Source organism: Hyla sarda, chromosome 13 (genome assembly GCF_029499605.1).
Source record: "Hyla sarda isolate aHylSar1 chromosome 13, aHylSar1.hap1, whole genome shotgun sequence".
Classification (NCBI taxonomy): domain Eukaryota; kingdom Metazoa; phylum Chordata; class Amphibia; order Anura; family Hylidae; genus Hyla; species Hyla sarda.
This window is the reverse complement of record NC_079201.1, coordinates 34,813,403-34,832,365: the sequence shown is the minus strand read 5'-3', so window position 1 is coordinate 34,832,365 and position 18,963 is coordinate 34,813,403. Positions and strand designations below refer to the sequence as shown.

The window sequence follows — 18,963 nt, the reverse complement described above, 5'->3', positions numbered from 1 at the left end:
CCTGCACTTGTTAATACAAGGGGTGTTAAAGGGGTATTCCAGGCCAAAACTTTTTTTTATATATCAACTGGCTCCGGAAAGTTAAACAGATTTGTAAATTACTTCTATTAAAAAATCTTAATCCTTCCAAAAGTTATTAGCTTCTGAAGTTGAGTTGTTGTTTTCTGTCTAACTGCTCTCTGATGACTCACGTCCCGGAAGCTGTGCAGTTCCTATGGGGATATTCTCCCATCATGCACAGCTCCCGGGACGTGACATCTTAATTGAGCAGTTAGACAGAAAACTTCAGAAGCTAATAACTATTGGAAGGATTAAGATTTTTTAATAGAAGTAATTTACAAATCTGTTTAACTTTTCGGAACCAGTTGATATATATATATATATATATATATATATATAAAAAAAAGGTTTTGCCTGGAATAACCCTTTAATTGACATTTGTTTAGAAAGCTCTAGAAGGCTAGATGGACAGTAATTGATGGTGATTTTTTAGGCAGCCATTCACTTTCATCATTGTTGGCAGCACATTCTCTGTTTACATGGGGAGATGTGCTGCCAATAAGCTATGATTTTTAAGCATGCAGAATCCCTATGATCGGTCAATAAATGAACATTTCTTGTTCATCGGCTGAATGCTGGGTCTATTATATGGAGCAGTTATTAGCCAGTTAGCGAGATGAAATATGCAATATACCTTCTCTCATGTAGTTGCAACTTGCAATACGTGGGCAGTACTGTTCAGACAGTGCAGTCCCGTATAAATAAACGTAGGTGGAATACAAAACACGGCTTCATGCTCCATAGTCCATCGAGACATTTTACTATCTGAATCTTAAAATTATTTAAAGTATACCGAATGATGTACCCAACAGATACCAACAATTGATAAATAGAGAATCCTTTTTAATTCACAAACTTGCTATGCTAGTCCCTTCGGGGTTGAATGAATTAATCGAAAACATTCGGTAATTCACTCACTAAATTAATCGAAAATATTCGATAAACAACTCATCTTATTATTATTTCTTCAGAATTATATGTTAGACTATGGAGCATGTTCACCACATTTTGTGCCATTTTTAGTGTAAATATGGATAAATCTTTTTGGATTAATATTTATGTAAAAAAAATTTTTTTTATCTTTTGTTGTATAAAACCACCACAGTGTGCACAGGTACCAGCCCTTTTTTCCCTGTGTCCCGTTCACCTGCGTTTCTTATCTCTTTTTTTATATCAAAATATAATGTAAAAGATCAAAAAAAAGTTGCAGAGTTCAAAAATTGCAGCTTTTATGTCACATTTTATAAATTTATAAATTCATGAAATGCGATTAAAAAGTAAAAAATAAGCTAAACTACAGATCACGCCGCAAAAAATGAGCCCTTATACCACCCCGCATATGTAAAAATTTGAAAATTATAGGTGGTCAAAATAGAGCAATTTTAAACAAATTGATATATTTTTATAAACGGTACAATAATCATTGTAATTGTATTGACCCACAGAATAAAGAAAACGTGTAATTTTTACCATAAAGTACAGCGTAAAACCGAAACCTTCCAAAATTTGCTAAATTGCGGTTTTCATTTCAATTTTCCCACATAAATAATATCTTTTTGGTTGTGTCATACATTTTATGGTAAAATGAGTGGTGTCATTACAAAGTACAATTGGTCACGCAAAAAACAAGCCCTCATATGGTTCTGTGGATGGAAATATAAAAGAGTTATGATCTTAAGAAGGCGGAGGAGGAAAAAACGAAAATTCTAACATAAAATTGGCCTAAGGGGTTAATGGGCGCTGGGCATAAATGTACGGCATGCGCTCACTCCTGTTCTGCTGATCCCAGGTGCTGATAGCTAATGCCGGACATCGCTGATCGGGTCGATCTGGCATTAACCCTTTAGACGTTGTAATTAATGTTGATCAAGGCATCTAAAAGTCACTTGCTGGTAGCTCAGGGTAGCTTATTGGGACACCCATGGTGAAATTGCAGGCATCTAGATCAGCTGTAAGGACAAAGGGAAGTCTCTTAGCTTCTTCCCTGCCGTCCGATTGGCGCTCCAATGCTGCAGGCAGCCTCAGCAGCATGTAGCGTGCGATAAAACTGATCAATATAGTGCTATGGCACAGCATTGTTCAGTGTAAGTAATGTGAAGGTTGCATGTAATAGTCCCCTATGGGGACTAAAAATTGTGAAAAAAAAGTGTGAAACAAATAAGAGTAAATATGTATAAACCCCTTCCCTAATTAAAGTTTAAAGGGGTACTCTGCCCCTAGACATCTTATCCCCTATCCAGATAGGGGATAAGATGTCAGATCGCCGCGGTCCAGCTGCTGGGGAGCCCCGGGATCACCGCTGCGGCACCCCGCTATCATTACTGCACAGAGCGAGTTTGCTCTGCACGTAATGACGGGCAATACAGGGGCTGGAGCATCGTTACGTAGCCATGACGTCACGCTGTTCCGTCCCCTGTATCCCCCGTCATTACGAACAGAGCAAATTCGCTCTGTGCAGCAATGATAGTGCAGTGCTGCAGCGGCGATCCAGGGTCTCCCCAGCAGCGGGACCGCGGCGATCTGACATCTTATCCCCTATCCTTTGGATGGGGATAAGATGTCTAGGGGCGGAGTACCCCTTTAAATAACATTAAATAAACATCAAAGCGATCAAAAAGTCCCATAAAAATGTATAAAAAAAAAACAACAGACTATGGTGCAATAAGTGAGCCCTCATTTAGCTCTGTAAACAGAAAAATACAAAAGTAATAGCAGTCAGAAAAGGACAGTCTTCAGCATACAAATTTTCATAGCTATCAAAAGTTATAATTTTTTAGTAGTAGTAAATGAAAACAAAACCTATATAACACTGTAACACTCACGTTTCAGAAGACAGGAACCACGTGTATGTGGATCCGCTGGACCTGTGTGGCAGATGACTCGGACCGTACCAGGGAGCGAAGTCTAAGGGGCAGCTGGTTTTCACCAGAGCCCGCCGCAAAGTGGGAAGGACTTGCTGCGGCAGGCGGCGCCCAGGTCGCTACCCCTGACATGGCTCAACCACACAGGAGGCTGAGGAGATGCGAGGCAAAGGAGGAATAAGACAGCTCGTAGTCAGGATAGCAGAAGGTCAGGGCAGGCGGCACAGTAGCATAGTCAGGAACGTAGCAAATGATCAGTAGGCAGGCGGCAAGGAGCAAGGTCAGGTCACGGAGCAAAGGATCAGATACACGGCAAGGCAAAAAGAGGAATGCTTTCTCTCAGGCTCAAGGCAACAAAGATCCGGCAGGGAAGTGAGGAGGAATTTTTCAATGAGCCACAGGTGAATTACACTAATGAACGCACTGGCCCTTTAAATCTTAAAGCTCCAGTACGCGCGCGCCCTAGGGGACGGGGACACGCGGGCCGGAGCAGAGAGGCAGAGGCAGGGGCAGGAGAAGCACCAGGTGAGTGACGGACTGGGGCTCGCATGCGGGTGCATCCCGCGATGCGAGTCCCAGCACTGCCAGCAGCAGCAGGTAACGGGACCATGTGCTCACGGCCAGTGTGTGTGTGGCCGGAGCGCATAATGTAACACTTTGTAATTGGATGGACCTACAGAATAATAAATTAGTCATTTTTGCCGAAAGGTACACAGGTACACAGAAGCCCTCAGAAGTTGCAAAATGGCATTTATTTATTTTTTTCAATTTTGCCCCCAAAATAATGAATATATATAGTAAATTTGAGTAGCCTTATTAGTCCAGTGATGCAGATGCAAATCAAAAAATGCTGCAGTATCTTGTAATACATTTTTATTGGACTAACAGAATTTTGTAAAGACAAACTTTCGGAATTCCTCCCTTTATCAAGTCCATAGCAAATCTAAGCTCACAAGCAGAAGACATAGGTTACATCTCACAAATATTCAGAGGTTAAGACAATAGATGTGGAGAACTCACACTAAGATGGGCCATAAATTGTCCTGCTATAGGAACATAGACTAAATTGATAAGGATGAGAAAAAGGGGGAGGGGGGAGCAAAATGGACTTCTTTACAGAAAGTGTGAACTTCCTGGACACTACTGTCACAATAAACTAGAACACACTACAAACGTCTGTGTACAGAAAACCCCCGGACCGATCCAGCTATCTACATAAATCCAGTTTCCATCCTTTACACACAAAGAAAGGCATCATATACAGCCAAGCTACCATCGCATCTGCTCCAACCCTGATGACAGAGACATGCATATACAAACACTGTCTGAGAAATTCAAACAAAAAGGATACAAACCAAGGATGATGAATAGGAAAATACATTCAAACACCACAGGAACACCTGCTACAATAAAGAGACACAACCATCACCACGCGTACCACTGGTAGCCACATACAATCCGGCCCTTGAAGAAATACGCAAAATTATCAAGGACCTGCAGCCAATATTGGCGGAAGATGAGATGCTAAAAGAAATCTTCCCTGAACCTCCCATCTTGGCCTTCAGTCAACCACACAGTTTAAAACGAAAGCTGGTCAGCCAAAAATTAACTACAGAAAGAACACACACAGACAATGGGACCAAACTCTGCCAACATATCTGCACCAAGATGGAAGCCACCCACAACAACAAGACATATAACATTAAGGAACTGTACTCCTGCACATCCCCAAATGTGGTCTAAATGATACAATGCACCAAGTGTGACATGGGATGCTACATTGATGAAACAGGCTGGAAACTCAACGAAAGGCTAGATCTACACAGACATTCCATCAACCGCCATAAAGAAAAGGACTACTGCACCCCAGTTGGACATCATTTTACCCAAACAGGCCACTCCATACATCAACTTACAATCAGGATACTGAGAGGGAATTTCAAAAACATACAAGAGAGAAAGACATTTGAAGCTAAAATGATACTGTTTTTTGACTTGAAAAACTCAATGTGGATTTGAGCTTTTTATCTCATTATCAAAACTTCTTATAACCTGTGCTGTACTGTATTCTCTTATAACCTGTGCTGTACTGTATTCTCTTATAACCTGTGCTGTACTGTATTTTCTTATAACCTGTGCTGTACTGTACTCTCTTATAACCTGTGCTGTACTGTACTCTCTTATAACCTGTGCTGTACTGTATCCTCTTATAACCTGTGCTGTACTGTATCCTCTTATAACCCGTGCTGTACTGTATCCTCTTATAACCTGTGCTGTACTGTATTCTCTTATAACCTGTGCTGTACTGTACTCTCTTATAACCTGTGCTGTACTGTATTCTCTTATAACCTGTGCTGTACTGTATTCTCTTATAACCTGTGCTGTACTGTATACTCTTATAGCCTGTGCTGTACTGTATTCTCTTATAATCTGCCGGGCTGTGGCACTTAAGCAGCTCTGCCCTGCCTCTTTGACACTTGGCTGAGAAATGCAAGATGATTTTATAAGTTTGTGAACCACCATCAGCTACAGCAAAGTTTAAGCCTGCTTTTATATCCAAAGACCTATCAAACATTGTCTGCAGCTCAAATCAGCAAATGCAGTTAACAGATTTCCCTTCAAACTTAAACAGGTCCAATATTCTGTCATTTCATTATATATCTGTAAAGGGAGTTATTGCTCCTTTTGTAATATAGTGCTCTAAACCTGCTTTCCTTTACACAGTTGTACAGGAAAATATAAAATTGTTGCTACTCGTAGCCACTACAAGGAGCTGTATGATTTTGCCCATTGGGGATGGGATTCTAATTGGCAGTTTTAATGATAAGTGCCACTGCAGTTTTTGCGCAAAAGGAATATGAAATATAAAGGAAGGACTTATACTTCTCCTTCCTGCTGGATCCACTTCTTGATTTGGCTTAAAAACTGCAGTGGCAGCTTTCCAAAAAATTGCCAAGTAGAATCCCAGCCTATTACCAGCAAAATATATTGGCAAATGGCTACCAAATGGGGATATGTTTCATCTGCATGCAGAACCCTCCACAGAAGAACTCTACCTAAGCTCCAAGCTCCCGTGTGGATTACATAGGTTGTGAGTTCTAAAATACTACAATCTCAAAATGTGCCCATCAATCATACTTACAGGCTTTACAGTGGAAGAAACCGTAGTGTCCAGCTGTTACATATATTATATAAATGTGCCCGCGGTGCCCTTTTGGTTTTAATGTAGACAGTTTACAAATTCCCATCCAACTATCTAATCTGTAGTAAGTGATATGCATACAGTCTCATTTTCAATACTGACAGGGGTTAAAATGAAGGACATAGCTGATTGGAAAGGGCATTTGAAGGAAGTGTGGGTCAAGAAGGGGCAAGATGCCCGGTGCCTTTAGCATAGCATAGGGCATCAGACATTTATATGCAATTATTATTGATCAGGCAATTTACAGACATAATAGCAATAACCAAATTACCAAAATAAAGAAGGAAAATGTGTGAAAACTAAATTATAACAATTTCTGTACCACAGTCTCTAACTCCTTTTTATTTTTCATTCCCATGCAGTGAGAGCTGTAACAGAGGCTGGACACTATTGAGCCTTCTTACTGGATACTTCATCCCTACCCCCACATTGCTGCCATGTGTCACCAAGTATCTGCAAGAGACCAGTGACATTTATCAAGGTTAGAATGCTACATTTACCTTCAACATTGACATGTTCACATTCCTAAGTAAAGAAAGAGATGTTATTGTGCTCAAGATTTTTTATTTTTATTGTTCCCGGGGATAGTGGGAAGTATCTTGAAATATAGGTATTGCTTAGTAAAGCAGACTATGCTTCCCTAAAAAGTAAAAGCAAGGTATACTGACACATATATTAGCCCAGCATATGTCAAAGAAATACTTTTTTTTGGTATCCATTAGGTAAGTAGGATTCTATGGATTGGTTCAGCAAATATGGATAACTAGCTGAGTACCCGGCGCTGCCCGTTTTTTTTTACCTTATCCTTGTGGGGGAGGAAAAGCAACAAAGGATGAAGCTTTTGTCCTCATATCCAGTCCCTTAATCCTGACCCCATATCCTGTCCTCATATTTTGTTCTCATATCTCAACCCCATATCTGCTCCCCATATACCGACCTCATATTCCATCCCCATAGCTAATCCTCATATCCCGTCCTCAGGTGGGGTAAAGATATTGTAAGCTGAAAATAAAAGGTGTGTGGCTTAAAGGGTGGGCGTGTCTTTGTGAGATAGGGCATGGCATGCAGGGAGGGTGTGGCTTCCCAGCCAGACTGACGCATTCACCAGGAGAAGCAGAGCGGAGCTTGTGGAGTAAGACACCTGAAATATCTCCAGCTATTTGGAAGTTATGCATTAACATATATTTCCCGTAGACTTGTATGGGACTTTAAATAAAAACCCTGACTCTCGCAAATGGGGGTGAGTAAGGGTTAAATTACCTATCCTATGTTTGTTGTTGACATATAAGTAACATGTGTGCCAAGTTTCATGTTAATATCTTTAGCGGTTTGGAAGTGATGCTGGAACATACACACACACACACATGTTGAGTTTTATATATATAGACTAGCTGAGTACCCGGCGTTGCCCGGTTTTTCCTTCCTAATCCTTGTTGGGGAGGAAAATAAACAAAGGAGGAAGCTTTTGACTTCATATCCCGTCCTCATATATTGTTGTCATATCCCGACCTCCTATCCCGTCATCATATCCCAACCTCCTATCCCGACCTCCTATCCTGTCCTTCTATCTCGACCTCCTTTCCTGTCCTCCTATCCCATCCTCATATCTCAACCTCCGTTCCCGTCCTCCTATCCAGTCCATCTATCCCGTCCTCCTATCCCATCCTCCTATCTCGACCTCCTATCCTTTCCTCCTATCACGTCCTCATATCTCGACCTCCTATCCCGACCTCCTGTCCAGTCCTATCGCGTCCTTCTATCCCGACCTCCTATCCCGGTCCTCCTATCCCGGTCCTCCTATCGTGTCCTCCTATCCCGACCCGTAATATGTGTACCAGTTATTGAAATATCTCCAGCCGTACGGAAGTTATGTGGGAACATACATTTCCCATTGATTTGCATGGGGCTTTAAACAAAAACCCTGACCCTCACAAATGGGGGTAGTTAAGGGTTAAATTAACTATCCTATATTTTAAGTGGACATATAAGTAACATGTGACCAAGTATTATCGAAATATCTCCAGCCCTTTGGAAGTTATGCAGTAACATATATTTCCCATTGACTTGTATGGGACATTAAACATAAACCCTGCCCCTGGCAAATGGGGGTGAGTAAGGGTTAAATCACCTATCCTATGTTTGTTGTTGACATATAAGTTTCATGTTAATACCTTAAGCCGTTTGGACGTGATGCTGGAACATACACACACACAAACGTTGAGTTTTATTTATTTTTATATATATATATATATATATATATATATATATATATATATATATATATATATAGTGCACACAGCAAATGTGATTTGGACCTCATAGAAATGGACTTCCTTTCAGTATGTCACCTGGCTTTATGTAATTATTACCTTATGGATAAATATGCTGTGCAAACTTTCTAATGTGTGAGTAAGCCCTTTTTTGTGTGGTGGCAACGTGTATATGCACCAAATTAAGTAAATGGTCGTATGCATGTGTTAAATATGGTGCCAGTACACATTTAAAAAAAAAAAAAATATACAAATAAAACACTTTAGGATACTACTGTGTGTGGTTCCTCTGCTGCGACTATTTTTAACCCCTTAAGGATGCAGCCCTTTTTCACCTTAAGGACTGAGCCCTTTTTCGCAATTCTGACCACCGTCACTTTACGAATTAATAACGCGAAAACGCTTTTACCGAATATTCTGATTCTGAGATTGTTTTTTCGTGACATATTCTACTTTATTTTGGTGGTAAATTTTCGGCGTTAATTGCATCCTTTTTTGGTGAAAAATCCCAAAATTTCATGAAAATTTTGTATTTTTCTAATTGTAAGGAAAATGGATATTCCAAATAAATGTTATATTTCTTCACAAACACAATATGTCCACTTTATATTGGCATCATAAAATGGACATATTTTTGCTTTTTGAAAAAATTAGAGGGCTTCAAAGTAGAGCAGCAATTTTCAAAAATGTCATGAAAATTGCTAAATCTGAAGGGACAGATGTTACAGAACTACAACTCCCAGCATGCCTGGGCAGTCGAGGCATGCTGAGAGTTGTAGTTTGGCAACATCTGGAGGGCTACTGTTTGGGCACCACTGTAACAGTGGTTGCCACAGTAAAGATCGATTTACTTTCACTTTCAATTTCCCCCCCCCCCCCTCCATCTTCTTCCCAGAGCCCCTCGACATCCAGGGGCGGGCAGAACAACCCCCTGTCCTGCGCTGCCATTGGTCAGAACTCTGTTCTGACTAATGCCAGGGGATAGGAGTAGATCGCAGCTTTGCGACCTCACTCCTATCCTTTAGGCTGATCGGGGCTGTTGCTGACAACTTCGATCAGCCCTATTTTCCGGGTGATCTGTTCACTAGAGACCCGATCAGCCCGGAATTGGAGAAAATCGCATGTCTGAATTGACATGCGATTTTCTCTGATCGCCGACATGGGGGGGTCTCAGGACCCCCCTGGGCGATGTGCCAGGGTGCCTGCTGAATGATTTCAGCAGGCATCCGGCTCCGGTCCCCAACCGGCTAGCGGTGGGGACCGGATTTCCCATGGGCGTATATGGATAAGCCCTCGGTCCTTAAGGACTCGGAATGCAGGGCGTATCCATACGCCCTGTGTCCTGAAGAGGTTAACCTGCTGCATAAAAATATGTAAAAATATAAAATATAATTTGTTTTTTATTGTAAGTTAGGTCTGGGCTACTGTATGTTTGCAGTGTAATTGAAGGCAATGCAAAAAAAGGAAATTGCAACTTAAAAAAAAATTAAAAAATTACTGCGTAGTACAAAACAACAAAAATGGGTACCAAAGTGATTTTAGTCAAGATCACTTTAGGGGCCGAGCAAGAGAGACATTTCTGTGACTTTATTATACCAAAAGAGGTTCTAAATTTATTGATAAATTTTCCTGTGTACCTATGTAAATTAGACTTGGCAGATCTTATTCATGTCTTAAAGCCACCAATGATATGTCCCTACTGTATACACGAACTTTGAACTTCCAAATTATTTCCTTCTATTAATTTGGGCCCCAGGGCCATAGGAAATTGAAAGGATCCGTTTTGAATATTTTCACCATAACAGAGTGCAGTGCTGCATTTCACACTATAGTTATGTGTCCCTTATTATTATTATGAATACAGGAGTAGCAGATCACTTGTACCGTATTTTTCGCAGTATAAGACGCACTTTTTCTTCCCCAAAACTGGGAAAAGTTGGTGCGTCTTATACGGCGAATACACACCTATCGCGGCGCTCCCTGCGGCCATCAATGGCCGGGACCCGCGGCTAATACAGGACATCACCGACTCGCGGTGATGCCCTGTATTAACCCTTCAGACGCGGCGATCAAAGCTGACCGCCGCATCTGAAGCGAAAGTGACACTAACACGGCTGCACCAGGAGGGACCTTACCTGCCTCCTCGGTGTCTGCTCCGTGCGCCCTGCATGGCCGGCGCTCTCCTTCGTCCTCATCACGTCATCGCGCACGCCGCCCCATCATCCAATAGGAGCGGCGTGTGAGGCGGCGTGATGGCAGCGAGCGAGAGCGAGGATACCGGGCAGCAGAGATGTTCCGGAGTGACGGGGACACCCCGGGGATGCGGCGACAGCGATGGAGGGCGACATCCAGGGCAGCGGTGACGGTCCGGAGCGGTAGGGACACGTGAGTACTACCTCCTATACCAGTGATCTTCAACCTGCGGACCTCCAGATGTTGCAAAACTACAACTCCTGGCATGCCCGGACAGCCAACGGCTGTCCGGGCATGCTGGGAGTTGTAGTTTTGCATCATCTGGAGGTCCGCTGGTTGAAGATCACTGTGACCTATACTTTACATTATATTCTAGATTTTCCTCATTTAAAATTGGGTGCGTCTTATATGCCGAAGCATCCTATAGGGCGAAAAATACTGTATTTTTCTATAAAGGTTGCTGAACTTGTTGATTATCATGCTTAGTAGAGCTGTAACTTGAACCTCCTGGGTCACAATGCAAATTCACTAGCAATTCCCCCACTTCTCAAATGCCCTTTAAAGGGGTACTCCGCCCCTAGACATCTTATCCCCTATCCAAAGGATAGGGGATAAGATGTCAGATCGCCGGGGTCCAGCTGCTGGGGACCCCGTGGATCGCTGCTGCAGCACCCCGCTATCATTACTGCGCAGAGCTCGCTCTGCACGTAATGACGGGCAATACAGGGGCCGGAGCATCGTTACATCACGGCCCCTCCCCTCGTGATGTCACGGCCCGCCCCCATCAATACAAGTCTATGGGAGGGGGCGTGGCGGTCGTCACGCCCCCTGCCATAGACTTGAGGGGCGGAGCCATGACGTCATGCTGCTCCGGCCCCTGTATCGCCCGTCATTACACACAGAGCGAACTCGCTCTGTGCTGTAATGATGGCGGGGTGCCGCAGCAGCGATCCCCGGGGTCCCCAGCAGCAGGACCGCGGCGATCTAACATCTTATCCCCTATCCTTTGGATAGGGGATAAGATGCCAGGGGCGGAGTACCCCTTTAAAGTAACTGTCTCTTTGTATTAGCAGGGACTTTTAGATGCTGTATTCCCTAGAGTTGCGCTTCCAATGCCTATGTTATATACCTTTTTGTGAAACTGTCCTTCCTTTATATGTAAGGGCCTTTTTACACAGGCCAACACTACCCAGATAATAAGAGCTAATCTAGCTTATGGGTGCTTGTTTGTAGGCTACATTCATTGTTAAGTGGCCAATTATTGGCAATAAGAACACTCATTTGCCTGATAATTGTCCAGTGTAAACGCGGGAGATTGTGAAGCCCACTTAGGACAGAAGTATCAGCTTCAGAGCACATATCTAAGCATAATCTTTATGTTTTCTTGTAGATGAAGTAGCTATTAATAAATGTAAGAAGTTCTGTGTATATGTAATTCAGAATCTTTATATGTCTGTATACAGAGATCTCTCGGAGCTGTCAGGAACACCTTCGCCACACATTGTTGTATCATGGACGCAAGCATCTCCCACCGCGCCAAGAGCTGGAAGCACTCCTGGTGACAACTATTTACTGTATTTAATGCCATTGAGTCAACCACATTAGAATTATGTGAAGGATAATGTTCTATTTTGTTGTTCCCCTTACAGAACGGACGAATCTCTCGACGACTTGTCATCGTTTTACCAGGGGGAATTGAATACACAACAAAAATCAAGACATTTACTGTGAGTGTTATATGGTTTCTATTAGGCCATGTGCACACATCACAATTTCCAAGCCGGATTCTGCATTGGAATCCAGCATGGAGATTCCGCTGCAGCAGAGTCCCGATGAATTTAACGGGATTCTGCTGCGGATATTCCATCATGTGAATGTAAGTTACCTATCCATGAGACATTACAGGTAATCCCTTCAGAAAGCGAAGGAAGAGGACATAAGACAGTCCTATGCTTCTGTTAAAGTGGTATTCCAGGGAAAAACTTTTTTTTATATATATATATCAACTGGCTCCAGAAAGTTAAACAGATTTGTAAATTACTTCTATTAAAAAATCTTAATCCTTCCAGTACTTATTAGCTGCTGAATGCTACAGAGGAAATTCCTTTCTTTTTGGAACACTGATGTCATCACGAGCACAGTGCTCTCTGCTGACATCTCTGTCCATTTTAGCAACCGTGCATAGCAGATGTATGCTAAGGGCAGCATGGTGGCTTAGTGGTTAGCACTTGGGTCTTGGGTTCAAATCCCACTAAGGACAACAATAAATAAAGAGTTATTATTAGAATAACGTCAGCAAAGAGTACTGTGCTTGTGATGTCATCAGAGAGAACTCCAAAAAGAAAAGAATTTCCTCTGTAGTATTCAGCAGCTAATAAGTACAGGAAGGATTAAGATTTTTTAATAGAAGTAATTTACAAATCTGTTTATCTTTCCGGAGCCAGTTGATTTAAAAGAAAAAAGGTTTTCACCGAAGTACCCCTTTAAGGTTGTTCTTTTCTGTCTAAATCCTCTCTGATAACACCTGTCTCGGGAAACACCCAGTTTAGAAGAGGTTTGCTATGGGGATTTGCTTCTAAACTGGGCGTTTCCCGAGACAGGTGTCATCAGAGAGGATTTAGACAGAAAAGAACAACCTTAACTTCAGAAGCTCATAAGTACTGAAAGGATTAATATTTTTTAATAGAAGTAGATTACAAATCTGTTTAACTTTCTGGAGCCAGTTGATATATATAAAAAAAAGTTTTTTTCCTGGAATACCCCATTAATACAATGCAACTCGTATTCAGTGTAGGTGAAAGCTTCCAAATCATCCACTTTTATCAAGACATTAGAACAGCAGTCATTTATCATTTACAATTCTTTCTGGAAAGATTTGGTGACAAACATTTTGCTGCAATTACAGCATAGCTTATATATATATATATATATATATATATATATATATACACACATACATATATACACACACATATATATATATATATACCGTATTTTTCGTCCTATAGGACGCACCGGCGTATAAGACGCACCCAATTTATAGGTGCAAAATTAAAAAAAATAAGATTTTGAACCCAATAGTGGTCTTCAACTTGCGGAACTCCAGATGTTGCAAAACTACAACTCCCAGCATGCCCGGACAGCCGTTGGCTGTCCGGGCATTCTGGGAGTTGTAGTTTTGCAACATCTGGAGGTCCGCAGATTGAAGACCACTGCATAGGAGGTAATACTCACGTGTCCCCGCCGCTCCGGACCCGTCACCGCTGCCCTGGATGTCACTCCATCGCTGTCGCCGTGTCCCCGTCGCTCCAGAACGTCTCTGCTGCCGGCCGGGTATCCTCCCTCTCTGTCGCCGCCATCACGTTGTTACACACGCCGACGCACGTACGCGACGACGTGATGACGAGGAAGGAGAGCGCCGGCCATACAGGGGATCCCTGAACGGAGAAGACACCGAAGAGGCAGGTAAGGTCCCTCCCGGTGTCCTGTAAGCACTAACCCGGCTATTCATTCGGGCTGTTTGGGACCGCCGCGGCGGTCCCGAACAGCCCGACTGAACAGCCGGGTTAGTGTCACTTTCCCTTCAGACGCGGCGGTCAGCTTTGATCGCCGCGTCTGAAGGGTTAATACAGGGCATCACCGCGATCGGTGATGTCCTGTATTAGCCGCGGGTCCCGGCCGTTGATGGCCGCAGGGACCGCCGCGATAGGGGTGTATTCGCTGTATAATACGCACCGACTTTTCCCCCCCAGTTTTGGGGAAGAAAAAGTGCGTCTTATACGGCGAAAAATACGGTAACATTCAACGTGTATGCATATGTGTACATTTGTTCCAGCATAACTTCCAAACAGCTGGATATCTTTGTCAACTAAAAATATAGTTGAGTAAAATTAACCCTTACCCACCCATTATGTAAGGGTGCTTTTTTTTCTTGTCTAAAATCCCATACAAGTTTATGGGACTTTCTGTAGACCTCCTGATCATGTTAGTCTTGGGCTGCAGAGATTGCCGGGGACTTTTAAACATCCTGCCGACTGTCCTTCAGGCAGGTATAGGGGACAAGTGCATCATTGTTGCTTTTCCTCTTTCACAAGGTTTAGGTAGGAAGACCAGGAAATGCCGGGTACACTGCTAGTTAACAAATAAATAGGGAGATTTTGCAGCCAGGGTCTATGTGACAATACATGCTGATCTTTTCCATAATTATATTGGAGATAGGAGATAACTTTGGTTGAGAATAACTCTTTAAGAAATGGTTGACTTATTGCTTTGGGGAAAAATGCTCTTAAAGACAACCAGTTAAAGAGACCACAACTATTTCCTAAGTTAAAAATCTGATTGTTTCTCTTCTTGTGCACTAGGTTGCAGCCGACCTTGTACTGGAAATCTGTGAGCAGCTGTTGGTCACAGAACCACGAGAAGTGGAAGAATTTGCTGTATTTGCTAACAAAAATAAAGGTAATTTCTAGCGGTTTTGGAGACGCACATAAAGAATACAACAGTTGGCTCTCCTGACATGTCTGTTTTGCATTTGTCTTAATGGGGTATTTCGTCCTTAGACATCTTATCCCCTATCCACAGGATAGGGGACAAGACGTCTGATGCTGATGGTGGTGGCCACTGGGACCCCCCCGGTCTCAGAATTCTGGGTGATGCTCCAGTCTCAAAGGCACTAGGTTTCCAATACGGATGGCATGGCCGTCACGCCCCCTCCCATAGACATGAATGGAGGGGGCATGATGTCTTGGAAACCCAGCATTTCTGAGACTGGAGTAGCAGAGAGATCGCAGGGGGTCCGAGGGACGGGACCCCCACGATCAGACATCGACATCTAGTATTAAAGGGCGGAATACTTAATAATAAATGAATTTAACTGGTTGTTACCTTTCCCCTTGTCAATAGAGCATGGCCCTTATACAGTCTAAGGCTATATTTACACAGTATTTTTAGTTTTCACACAGTTTTTAAAGGAGAAATGAGGCGCAAAACTTTTACCTTCCCTTGTGCCAGGGCTGCAAAAACCAAAAAAAAACTTTAACTCACCTTCTTACATTCCCCCGTTGCGCCAATATCGGCATCCCAGTCCTCCGACACTGCTCGGGTCCCTGCTTCTTAGGCTCGGAACGTCACACTGTAGTCAGCGTTTTACCGGCCACAGCAATGTCCTGCCTCGGCTGGTGATAGGCTGAGCGCACTGTCATGTAGGGAGCCCGGGCAGCAGGGAGAAGGCGGGGCCCGAGCTCCTTAGATGACACTGCACTCAGCCTATCACTGGCCAAGGCAGGACATCTCTGCAGCTGGCGACACGCTGACTGCAGTGTGATGTTCCAAGCCTAAGAAGCAGGGAGCCGAGCAGTGCCAGAGGACTGGGAGGCCAATATCGGCACAACGGGGGAATGTAGGAAGGGGAGATAAAGTTGTTTTTTTTTGCAGCCCGGGCACAAGGAAAGGCAAAAGTTTTGCGTCACATTTCTCCTTTAAGACCTTTTTTTTTTCACTTTTGATTTTTGTTCACAAAATGAAGATCAAATACAATGTGAGAACATTGTTGTCTAACACAGTTGAAGCTTAATAAACAGTATCAGCCTAGACACACCCCTTACAGTAATGGTAACACCTGTTTGTCAATTAATTCATATATATTCCCAGGATAAATAGCAGAGAAATATTTAAATGCAGTAAGAAAAAACAATTATTTACTAAAGTGAAGAAAGTAGACTTTTCTTCTTGAAGGTGAAGAAAGTAAGTGGCTGAACATGTATGACAGATTTTGCTTGTTACAGGGGAAGTGGTGCGTCCCATGCGTGCTGGGGACTATATCCATGATTTCCTTCTCCAGGACAACTCTGTGACGCTGGAATTTAGAAGAGTTACATGGAAAGCCACTTTGAAGGGGCGCAGTGAACTATTTGTGCAAGTACATTACAGCCAGGTACACCATATCATACTAAGAAAAAGGACATCTATTTATACATGACAGCATAAAATAAATAATATAAGATACATTAATAGTGCTCCATTATAAGGTCTATGATGTTTCTCTATTTAGGTATATTATGATTACATGCAAGGAAAAGCTTTGTTATTGAGCCCACCAGATAAGCTGGAGATGTACACTGGGAAAGTGGCTGCTATTCTGCATCGGATAAAGGGAATAAGCACTCCTCCAGATAAGTGAGTAGTCACATCATTTCTATGAAGTATAATTAATATAGTGGTGTGATTTTTGGGGATGATATTGTGCCTGGGTATTAGGGTATATAGTACTTACATGTAGTACCCTCTCTGTTCACCAGGTCACACATTACCGTATTTTTCGCCCTATAGGACGCACCGGCATATAAGACGCACCCAATTTTAAAGGTGCAAAATCTAGAAAAAAAAGATTCTGCACCCAACAGTGATCTTCAACCTGCAGACCTCCAGATGTTGCAAAACTACAACTCCCAGCATGCCCGGACAGCCGTTGGCTGTCCGGGCATGCTGGGAGTTGCAGTTTGGCAACATCTGGAGGTCCGCAGTTTGAAGACCACTGGATAGGAGGTAATACTCACGTGTCAGCGCCGCTCCGGACCCGTCACCGCTGCCCTGGATATCGCTACATTACTGTCGCCGCATCCTCGTGGTGTCCCCGACGCACCGGACGTCTTCTTCCCCGGGATCTACGCTCTCTCTGTCGCCGTCATCATGTCACTACGCATGCCGCTCCTATTGGATGAAGGGACGGCGTGCGCGATGACGTAATGACGTCGAAGGAGAGCGCCGCCATGCAGGGGATCCCGCCACGGAGCAGACACCGAGGAGGCATGTAAGGTCTTTCCCGGTGTCCTGTAAGCTGTTCGGGACGCCGCGCTTTCACCGCGGCAGTCCCGAACAGCCCGACTGAGCTTAGTGCCGGCTTAGTGTCACTTTCGCTTCTGACGCGGCGGTCAGCTTTGATCGCCGCGTCAGAAGGGTTAATACAGGGCATCACCGCGATCGGTGATGTCCTGTATTAGCCGTGGGTCCCGGCCGTTGATGGCCGCAGGGACCGACCCGATAGGTGTGTATTCGCCGTATAAGACGCACCAACTTTCCCCAGTTTTGGGGAAGAAAAAGTGCATCTTATATGGCGAAAAATACGGTACTCTACATTATAAACCTCACATTTCACACTAAGAGGCACACATGACTGTTGTGACAGACGCAGACTATAGTCTCAATAATGTCATGATGCTGTTGTCTGCAGACCTCACCACCCCATTGCACATAAGAGGATTCCACTGAATATAGGAAAAGCCAGCGCCAGAGCTGTCTGATTGTGGGTTAGCCCTCCCCATAGACAACATGAACATTTGGCAGTGCCAAACGTTCATGCGTATGCGGAGGCTGGAAGAAGTGACTGTTGTCCGAACTACATTAAGGGGCAGATTTATCAATACTTGTGCAGAAGTACAGTGAAGCAGTTGCCCATAGCAACCAATCATATTTCAGCTTTCATTTTTCAGAGAGCTTCCTAAAAATGTAAAATACTATCCGAGTGGTTGTCATGGGTAACTGCTCCACTGATCTCCTACACACGTTGTGAAAGAAATCTAGTGAACTACAGAGCAAGAATATTTTAAGCAACAAAGTTAAAAAATGATTAAATATTGTACAGCTGTACCTCTAAAGAAAACCATCCACTGTACACACAGAGAATCAACTTTCAGATATGTTTTCTCTTTTACAGACAAGATTTGCTGGGATACATTCCTTTGTCTGTGCAGAATCGTCTGAATCTACAGACTGTGCAGCAAAACCTCCTACAGGAGCTGAGGACTTTGCAGAGTCTCAATGTCGATCAGGCCAAGCTGCGGTTTTTAGGTAAAGATGCTCTACCGAAGCTTTCAAGTGACATGGTCATGAGTCAATGGGATCTATGCAAATAATACCAGGAAATCTAGCCCTGCCGTGAATATGCTGCTGGCAGGGACAGTCCTTTTGTAAGTTGTAGCATACATTAGTAAAATGCCAAAGTCACATATGGGCAGGGAATAGTGAAGTTCTAACTCACCCACAGCCACTGTCCCTACCTATTGCCTATCCGCCCTTAGTGATGGATCGACAACCACGAACATAAGTGCTGGGGCAGTGTTGTCAAAACAATAAAATACAAAAATAGTAGGAGTCGGGAAACAGCTGGAGGCACACAAACTAACAGAGATACACTAAGACACACACACACACACGGTCAAATCAATGTCAGTCTAGCGGAGGTTGGTACCAGGAAATAGCGGAGTACAGGAACGCCGAGCAAGAGAAGAGTCAAGGGAAAAGCCAAAGATCAATAAACAAGCAGGTATCCAGTAAGCAGGAGGTGTCAGCTAAGGTATAACCTTTTACAGACAATGAACTG

General features: G+C 43.3%; 1 protein-coding gene across 1 annotated transcript in view; it reads left to right on the top strand.

The window, feature by feature from the left end:
* MYO15B (myosin XVB) overlaps positions 1–18,963 on the top strand; it is a 203,904-nt gene that overhangs the window by 176,145 nt on the left and 8,796 nt on the right. Inside the window, exons 46-52 of the mRNA XM_056549601.1 lie at positions 6,486–6,604; positions 12,050–12,144; positions 12,236–12,313; positions 14,948–15,044; positions 16,370–16,518; positions 16,636–16,760; positions 18,298–18,431. Coding sequence (XP_056405576.1) covers positions 6,486–6,604; positions 12,050–12,144; positions 12,236–12,313; positions 14,948–15,044; positions 16,370–16,518; positions 16,636–16,760; positions 18,298–18,431 — 797 coding nt within the window. The remainder of the gene's footprint in view (positions 1–6,485; positions 6,605–12,049; positions 12,145–12,235; positions 12,314–14,947; positions 15,045–16,369; positions 16,519–16,635; positions 16,761–18,297; positions 18,432–18,963) is intronic.